At 27.2% G+C, this 10,000-nt stretch overlaps 1 protein-coding gene across 5 annotated transcripts in view; it reads left to right on the top strand.

Moving 5' to 3' along the window:
- LOC113065759 (vitamin D3 receptor A-like) overlaps positions 1–10,000 on the top strand; it is a 44,111-nt gene that overhangs the window by 13,048 nt on the left and 21,063 nt on the right. Inside the window, exon 1 of one of the 5 annotated variants that reach the window (XM_026237262.1) lies at positions 9,090–9,474. The exons of 3 other annotated variants lie outside the window; for them this stretch is intronic. In XM_026237262.1, the coding sequence (XP_026093047.1) occupies positions 9,375–9,474 (100 nt within the window). In that variant the 5' untranslated portion in view covers positions 9,090–9,374. Of the gene's footprint in view, positions 1–9,089; positions 9,551–10,000 lie in introns of those variants that run through there. One more of the 5 variants, XM_026237263.1, reaches the window with a different exon arrangement.

The raw sequence follows: 10,000 nt of genomic DNA, 5'->3' as shown, positions 1-10,000 counted from the left end.
TGAAAATATATAAATAATAATATAGAAATTAATGTAAAAAATAAGTTGCTACATAAAATGATTTAAAAGATAAACAATTGAAATATGATTATTTACAATTATTACAAACATGATTGTTTAAATAAAATGATTAAGATACAAAAATAATAAAAAAGAAACATAAAAATAATTATTTAAATAATGTTTAAAAATATATAAATAATAATATATAAATGAATTAAAAAAATTATTATTTAAATAAAATGATAAAGATACAAATAAAAATATTGAAATGAATGTAAAAAAATATTATTTAAATAAAATGATTAAAAGATCATGTAGAAATGAATATAAAATGATTAAATAAAATGATTAAAAATACTATAATGTAAAATAAAATAAAATATTATTTAAATAACTTCAAATAGATGCAAGTATTTTGCTAGAGTTCAGAAATTGGATTCATTTATGTTTGACTGACATCACATTCATTTTAGTCTTAATATAAAAACAATAACTGTGTAATCCAATTTAATAACAAATAATAAACTGTGTAAATGCATGGAAATTTTACATGCAATTCGAATACATTTTCGAGTGTTTCATAACGTGAGGTTGTTTTTGCACTGATGTGAATAGTTTTCTTATGAATCATCAGTTTTTAATCAATTGGATTACTCAGAAATATGCGTTCATTATAGTGAACACCGACAGTTTTCTGCAGAAGTGGATGGATGCTGTCTGCTGTTAAAAGAACAGAACAGAACGGGGTTATAGCATTGGTATCATTACAGTCACAGTTAAACCAGCTGAGTAACATCCGAAAGTGTTTGATATCGTTTAGCTCTAATGGATGACTTGAATAAATATGAATAAATCTAAATAACATGTAAACAGAACATGAGTAACATGACATTTATTTGTGTGTTAAACGTCCCGAAAAAAGAGTCTCTTCTGCACAGCAAGGCTGCAATTAATTGATCATAAAAAATAAATTAAAAAAACAGTACAAATTGTAAAGTATTATTATAAAATATTATTATAAAATAAATATAAATTATAATTCATTATTATAAAATAAATATAAATTATAAATATTATAAATATTTATTTGATCAAATAAATACAATAAAAATTGTTAAGTATTTTTATAAAATCAATATAAATTATAATGAATTATTATTAAATAATAAATATTATAAATATTTATTTGATAAAAAAATACAATAAAAATTAAGTATTATTATAAAATAAATATAAATTATAATTCATTATTATAAAATATATATTATAAATATTTATTTGATAAAAAAATACAATAACAATTAAGTATTATTATAAAATAAATATAAATTATAAATATTATAAATATTTGAGATCAAATAAATACAATACAAATTATAAATTATAATTATAATAAATTATAATGAATTATTATAAAATAAATATTATAAATGTTTATTTGACGAACAAACAGTAAAAATTAAGTCTTTTTATAAAATAAATCGAAATTATAATACATTATAAAAATATAAATAAAAATTATAATATTGTGAAATAATGTGATAGATTTTATTCTTCAGGAATCACAGATGAACAGAAAGTTCAAAAGAGCAGGATTTATAAGAAATATAAATTTACTGTAACGTTATAAATTTCTTTACTGGTACTATTGATTAATTTAATGCATCCTTGATGAATAAAAAATATTTTTTTATGTTTCCCATGAATGTAGCATTTGATGCTTGATATATAAAAAAAATAAAGTAATAAATGTAATATTTTTTTTACAAATTTCATCTTGATCTCTTGTCTTATATGTTAAGAGAGAAGAGCATCTCACGTATGATTCATCAGTGAAACATGAAGCGTCTTTAAATAGATCCTCGTTTAGAGTTTGGTGATCTTTCCTGTTGTTCACAGCAGGATGTTTCTGTGTGTTTCGTGTCCATGTGACCCCTGTATTTAGTGATGAGTAAATTGAATTCTTGCGGCCTGACGATGATGCGTCTGCAGACGTAATTACAGCCGTTCCTCTTTGAAGCCCAGCAGGACGGGACGTTCCTGGCCTGTAGTTTGGGTTTGTGGCTGAAGCGCTGTGTTCTTAGGTTCGTGTTCTGCTCGCTTGAGCGCTAAAATCAGGTTTACACCCTCCCGACTCTATGGGAAAATGTTTTTTGGGCTATTAAAACGTGACTGACAATGGAAAGTATTGTGTCTAATATGATGTGGTTTAGTGAAAAGTGGGCGTTTCATAAATGAATGGCCTTGATGATGTCAGCGGAAAGCAAGGTCCTTTACTGTAAACTGCACTGATTCACTCACAGTAAAACCAGGAGCATGTGAGGAGAAATCATTACAAATTAATTACTAATGAATTCATTTAAAATCAGTGCAGCATATAAAGTATATAACATTTAATGCATTGCTTTTAATTAAATAAAAATATTTTATTATTAATAATAAATCCTCTATATTATGTATTCTTATTAATATTTGCAATAATACATGTAAGAATTTAATTAAATGTAATATTTGCATGTATATAACATTTGATGCATTGCTTTTAATTAAATAAAATATTTTATTATTTATAATAAATGCTCTATATTATGTATTTTTATTAATATTTGCAATAATACTTGTAAGAATTTCATTAAATGTAATATTTGCATGTATATAACATTTGATGCATTGCATTTAATTAAAATATTTTATTATTAATAATAAATCATGTATATTATGTATTTTTATTAATATTTGCAAGAATACATGTAAGAATTGATTTGCATATTAAATTTACATGTATATAACATTTGATGCATTGCTTTTAATCCAACTAAATATTTTATTATTAATAATAATGATCTATATTATGTATTTTTATTAATTTTTGCAATAATAAATTTTAGAATTTAATTAAATGTAATATTTGCATGTATATAACATCTGATGCATTGCATTTAAATAAATTAAATATTTTATTATTAATAATGAAATGATCTATATTATATATTTATTATTAATATATGCAATAATACATGTAAAAATTGAATTAAATGTAATATTTAATTAAAGAAGCTTTGCATTTGTTATATTCAGTTTGAGTCTGTCAGTCGGGTGTTTTTATTTTAGTGGAGAAGTTTGGTTTTTAATTTGTCTTTATGTTCTGCTGTTCGTGATGGTGAATGGAGCTCTTGAGCATGAACTGCTCTTCTGTTGTTCCTCTCTTTTCCTCCCACACAATCGCTATTTTTTTCTATATTTCTACATTTAGTGGTTAAAAACATCAATTAGTGGAGCGGGAAATGGGTTGCCCATGACAACAGAAGCGGTTTGTCAAGGCCGGTACAGTCGTCATCTCCATCCTTCATGCAGCAGAACGTTCAGAGGTAAAGCGTTGATCAGGTCTGAAGCATCACATGGAGATGCACACTGATGTCAGCACTGTTTAAGAGCTGAGCTTCACTGGAGGCTGACTCACAGACACTGACAGTAGCAACAGTAACCGAGGGGGGCGGAGCTTACGGCTCTCACTGACCACAACAGAAGACCTTCTTAGTTTGTGTTACTTTCTACAAATAATGTCTTCTGTTTTTTACTTTTCAACTCATTTTCCATATTGTAATTGCATTTTATAATTTTTTTTATGATATTATTTCAATATTATTATTATTATGATTATTATGATTTATTTATTTTTACCAAAAGGAAATTTGTAACAAGCTGGAAATGATATGGCTGTTATGTAAATTCATAAGATTATCTGCTTGGAAAATTTACACCTGTATATGTATGTATGTATGTATATATATATATATATATATATATATATATATATATATATATATATATATAATTTCGTTTACATTTTATAAATCTGTCTATATATAATATATAATATTATTTTTTATAAAGAACAAATATATAAATTATATATAATAATAGTAATATAATATAACAAAAATATTATTTATTAATTATTATAATATATATATATATATATATATATTTATAGATATAATCATGACACAAAATATCTATATATAGTTTTATTTATTTTTATATAACGTGAATGTAGCCTTTGACTGAAATAAATAAATATTATTTACGATTATAATTTATTTAATAATGATATTTCCCCCAGTATTTTTTATTCTTATCCTCCAATGAAAGGTTCGATTTTTGTGAGTTTTATAAAATAAAAGACCAACAGGATTAACAACACAGATTTATTTTCTCAGCCTTCTTTGATCATATTTACCAACAATTCTGACCACGTGTGTATATTTTATTATTAATATATATTTTTTTACTATATATAGATATTTTCATGAAAAAAACAAAACAATCAGGCATTTTACATCTTTATATATTTTAATTTTTTTTTTTTTTTATTTCAAGCAAAGGCTACATTCACATCGTTATCGATTCCTAGTGATATTGGCTTATTTTTAAATATTTTTTTCATCTTGACAAAACCTCATCTGCATAACGCAGCTAGATAAATTCCCCTCGCTCACAAATCAGCAGAATAAATCACAGTTTGCAGAGCAGAAGAGACAAATGCACATAATCATCTGTAGTTTCACACAGTCATCTCTGTTCCCGTGTGAGAATCAGACGTGTCTCGAGGGTTAAACTCCTATGGTATGGTATTTGTAATTTTTTTGTAAATTATTTGTAATTGTAAAATTTTTACTGTAAAACTAAATGGTTTTATTATTTTTCTTGTAGCTATTTTTTTTATTTTGGTAATACTACTGTTTTGCGTATTATTGGTATTTATTAACAATAATAATGATAAAAATAATATAAATAAATATGTGCTGGGCAACAATAACATTTTTGATTGTGATTAATCGCATTATTGTTTGCGATTAATCGCGATTAATCGTATTCTTATGCACAATTCTAATAATGCATTCAGAAGTAATGTATAATGCACTTTTGTAAAAGTACTGCTATATGAACAAAAGTGTAATAACATTTGGTTTGCAAACAATTTAAACAAATAAGGTGCTTTTTACAGCAGCGTTCCTTTTACACAGTAGCAGTTAAAACATTTATCGTACAATCGTACAATAATATTGTATTATCAACAATAAATAATAATAATAATCCATAGAACAAAAATGATAAAAATAATAAAAAAAGTTATTTATTATTATTATTATTATTATTATTATTATTATATTATAATATTATATTATTATATTAAATTAATGTCAAATGAATAATAATGTAAGAAGAATTTTTATTATTTATTATTATTTAATATTCATACTGATAAAATTGCATTTTACATTTAAATATTTTTTTCTTTTAAATTGTAATAACATAATTTTTTTACTGTATTTATCTAATTTTTATTATTGATATCTATCACAAAACCAGTACATATACCTTAATTATTAATTATTATTTAATTATTAATTAAATGAAGTCAGATGCTACTAAATATTTTTCAGCTAATTTTTAGCGATGCTTTCAAGTCTTATTTTTTGGAAACTTAACAAAACCTGATGTGTATAAAGATAAAATCACCTCACTCACAGATCAGCAGAATAAAGCACAGTTTGCACAAGTTTGCAGTGCACAAGATATGAATGACAAATAAACTTACACAGCAGAAAAAAAATCAATATATATTTATTAAAATAAATAAATAGAAAAATAGCACCTTGTTATAATATTTTTCCTTGAAATTTATTTACTGAACTATATTTTTGCCATTTATTTGAAAATAGATTAATATATATATATATATATATATATATATATAAATATATATATATATATATATATATTTACAAATATATTTGGCCGTGCATATGTTTCTATCAAAGAAAATACAAATGAAATAAGTCACATTTAAATATTTAAACATGTATTTTCTTGTCCCTGAGACACATTTTTAAATATATTTTGCTATATGAAGGTTAAAACTAAATCTATTTTCAATTTCAGAAAGTTATTTGACGTTATCTCAGAGATGTAAGGTACGATCTGGGGTTTTCTGCGTGGTTTCGGCGGCATGCACAGCCTGCTGTTTCACACGAGGCATTTGACTGCTTTCTGATAAGATCTGAGACGGTTTCTGTGCTTGTGAAGAGTGTTAGACTTATGCATGTTAAAACTTGCATTCACATCTATTCATAGTACCACGGTTTATTACAATCATATTAGAATGTTTCTGCTGAAAATGCACGGAAGTAAATTAAATTTTACAATATATTCACATAGAAAACAGCTGTTTTAAATTGTATAATATTTTACTAAATTTTTCAACATTTTTTTCTAAGTAAGTAATATAATAAAATAAATAAAAATAAATATTTGGAGCTGTTTGCAGCTGAAACGAGGCCGAAGGGTTTTTCCATCAGCTCTCGTCTCAGTTGGAGCGAAGGCTGTGAATGAATCCAGTTTCTCACACCTTTAATGAGTCATGATGCATCTGGTTTCCCGCTGGACTTTCTGTTCCTGGAACAGATCTAGACCTCACAGAGAGCTGCGCTCAGACCGCTCAAGTCTGATTGTTGTTTTGGGTGATAATGATGAATCAGACACTGATATTTAGTGTTACAGGTGGAACCTGAGTCGCATCTGTAAACGGGGTCAGGAGGGTCATAGTTTTGCGAGCAAAAGCACCACTTGAATATTAACTTTTGTTTTTTAATTATGTTTTTTTATCATTATTTTATAATTTTTTATTTTTTATTTTAATTTTACTTGGACGATCATATTATTTTATATTATCATCTATTTTTTAGTTTTTCTTATTTTGTTTAACATTTCAATTTAATTTTTTATAGTTGTGTTTTTTTCTTTATTTTATTTTAAATACATTGAAATTATTGAAAATACTAGCAGTTCTAAAATCAGTTTTATTTTTCTTATGTTAATTTGTTTCTTACTTTTTCTTCTAGTCTATATAATAAAAAAAATGCAAATATTATGTTAGTTTATGAAAAAAAAATAATGTAATGAAAATAATGGCCGTTCTAAAATCATTTTTATTTAATTTAATTTTTTCTTAATTTATCTTGTTTTTTTGTAAATGCATTGAAGATCATTTTTATTTATTTTATTGTTAAATATATTTATAAATTTCAATACAAATTTTAAATGGTCCATGCTAAAAATGGTTGAGATTAAATAATGTTGTATCATTTGATTCAGCTACTCTAAATCTAACGAGATTAATCTTATGTTTTTGGGTCAAAGTGTTCAGAAAATATATATTTTTTAAAAAGTGTATATATTTTGCCCAGTAGGTGGCGCTGTGCTGAAACTACTAATGTGCCCTGAGGTCATTCCTGGTATAACACATATCAAGTTTGGTCAGAATCTGCTGAAGCGTTGCAAAGATATAGCCTCATGTTCATTTTTGCGTGAATTTTATTGAATTCGTTAAAGTGATTTACGAGAACGGCTTGGTCTACAGGAAATCTTTTGATAACTTTTTGCCGGCATTGTCTGAAGATGATCTGAGCCAATTTTGGTGGAAATCAGACAAATCCGACCTTAAGCCTTTTTTTTAGCTATATTCAAAATCGCGAAAAATCTTGAATCATAGAAATTGAAATGTTATGCATTCGACTCGGCACGAGGAATCAGAGGAAAACATTATTTTGCTTCTAGACCAGTTCAAAAGTAAATAGCAGAAATATGAATGCAAATGTGACCTATTGGTGGCGCTAGAGAGTTTGAGATAGAGACTCCAAATTTTGCTGTGGTTAATATTGAGACTGTCCTCAATCTGTGCTCCTAATTTCATAACTTTCCCGCAAGTGATTCTATCTGTCCGATGCTTTATTGCTGTATCTGTTGTCGCAGTACGTTCACGTGTTGTTCGGTGCTATTTTTATTTGTCGGCGTGTTCATGTTGTTGTTGTGTCACCGGGATTAAAGTTCACATGACGTCCATCACGGCTGGTGAGCTGAAAGTCTGACTCTCCACCGAACACATGCTGCTCTTTTGATTTCAGCCTGCGGTGTTTGTGAAACTGTTCAGTAAACTCGTCTGTTGTTTTCCTGTAATCAGTTTTGGTAGTGAACCAAACATCTGCGCCTGGTTGTAATTGTGTTTGTTCAGGTTGTCCTTGACTTGTTCACCGTTTGATATTTAAAGCCAGATTTGAATTATCATACTTGAATATTGCTCATGTTATTTCTGCTAAATAGTGTGTTAGTGTACTTTTCTGAGATTCTCTCCCTCGCAGGCCACGCCTCTCTGACAGAAGCCCCTCCCATCACACACAAGCCCCTCCCCTGCTCTGTTACATCATCAGCTGAATTCAGAGTTCATTACTAGAATTTAATCTTGAATTCAATTTATAAGGATTATATTACATGAAATCAAATAAAAATAAAATAATTATTTACATTTTCTAAAAAAAATTTGTAAAATAAATTGCTTTACAATAGAAATTTTCTGTGTTAATTAAAACTTGGATATAAAAATGTCTTGAGTATGATGTTCCTTAATAATATTAATCTAAAATAATAATTATTATTATTATTTTGTGTGTTTGTAAATGATCTCATGCATTATTACTGTAGAATAGTAATATATTTCTTTCATTTTCTTTTCAGAGTTAACTGGACTTTTATTTTGGAAATAAATATAATTTAATAAATATATATATATATATATAATAAATGTTATAAAATTTAATTTTATCAAATAAAGTGAACTTTATATTCTTTATTTAGGCTCTTATGCTGATAGTTTTTATAACTTTTTATAGCTTTAATAATTATCGATGCAAGTCTGTTTTGTGACGATTTTTTTAATTGATTCATTTTAAATCCATACTTTAGAATTATTAATCCGACATTTTATTTTAGGATCATTGCGATACTATTAAAATTCCATTCATTAATATTTTTGAATCCATTTTTATATTTTCTGCTTTAATTCTAATTTCAGTTAAAATTTTTGTAATTCCGTTGTGTTTTTCGTCTGTGTAATGTTTACAAATTTTTATTTCTGTTTTAGTACATCAAGTTAAACTACATTAAAATGAGAAATGAGAATCAAAAATCAAAAGTATATTTTATCTATAATATATAGTATATTTGTTTATTTTTTTTGTTGACCACAATAACTCTGCTACAGTCCATTTTTAAAAGGCCTGGGCGCTGGCCCTTTAAATCTTCCTACTTGCTCACAAAGTTCACCGCTGATCGTGTGCCGTGTTTTCTGGAGTGTGTGCATGTGAGAGGCATGTTGGGCTCCGCCTGCAGCTCTTCCCTCCCTAAATGGGCCCCTCTGACGGGATATAGGGCCCCGTTCCTCTGCATCGCCCTCCTTTTGTCCGTCTGCCAGCTACAAGCCTTTTCTTTCGCTAGCGAGCGCTAAAAACAAGGTCTAAAGTTCAGCGTCTCTGATGTGCAGATCTGGGTCAAGTCGAACATTTGGAAAGCGTTTGATTTTTTTCCCCCGGAGCCGAGTTGCAGTCTTTTTCTTCCCTTCATGGCCTGGGATCGGTAAGGGGAACGCTGTGGCGTGGGAGTCGGAATTCCAGCGGATTCCGGATGGGATCGGTGGCTGAATCTGATCTGAGTTCAGTGCAGTCGAGGCGTAACGCTGATCAACGCTGTGTTTCTCTTATCTGATCAACAGCCTGTTGTGTTTCTTCTGCATGAAGGATCCCAGAAGATAACGTCATGTTTTCATTGCATATTTAATTGTTGTAGTTTTCCCAGTATGTGAAGTTGAACATTTGCATTTCAAAATCAAGAAAAAATTTAATTAATTGGCTAAATAATATGAGCATACTGAGAAATCTAAAAGTAGATTTTATGTAATGTTTTTACTCACCAAGGCTGCATTTATGTGATGAAAATTAGAGTAAAATATTGTGAAATAATATTATTATAATATCAAACTAAGGCTGCATTTATTTGATTAATGCAGTAAAAATGTTAAATATTATTCTAATGTAAAACAGCTGTTTTCTGTGTGAATCTGTGTTAAAGTGTAATTTATTTCTGTGATGCTCCGCTGTATTTT

This window comes from Carassius auratus, chromosome 48 (genome assembly GCF_003368295.1).
Source record: "Carassius auratus strain Wakin chromosome 48, ASM336829v1, whole genome shotgun sequence".
Classification (NCBI taxonomy): domain Eukaryota; kingdom Metazoa; phylum Chordata; class Actinopteri; order Cypriniformes; family Cyprinidae; genus Carassius; species Carassius auratus.
The sequence above is the reverse complement of the archived record's forward strand: the minus strand, read 5'-3'. Positions and strand labels throughout refer to the sequence as shown.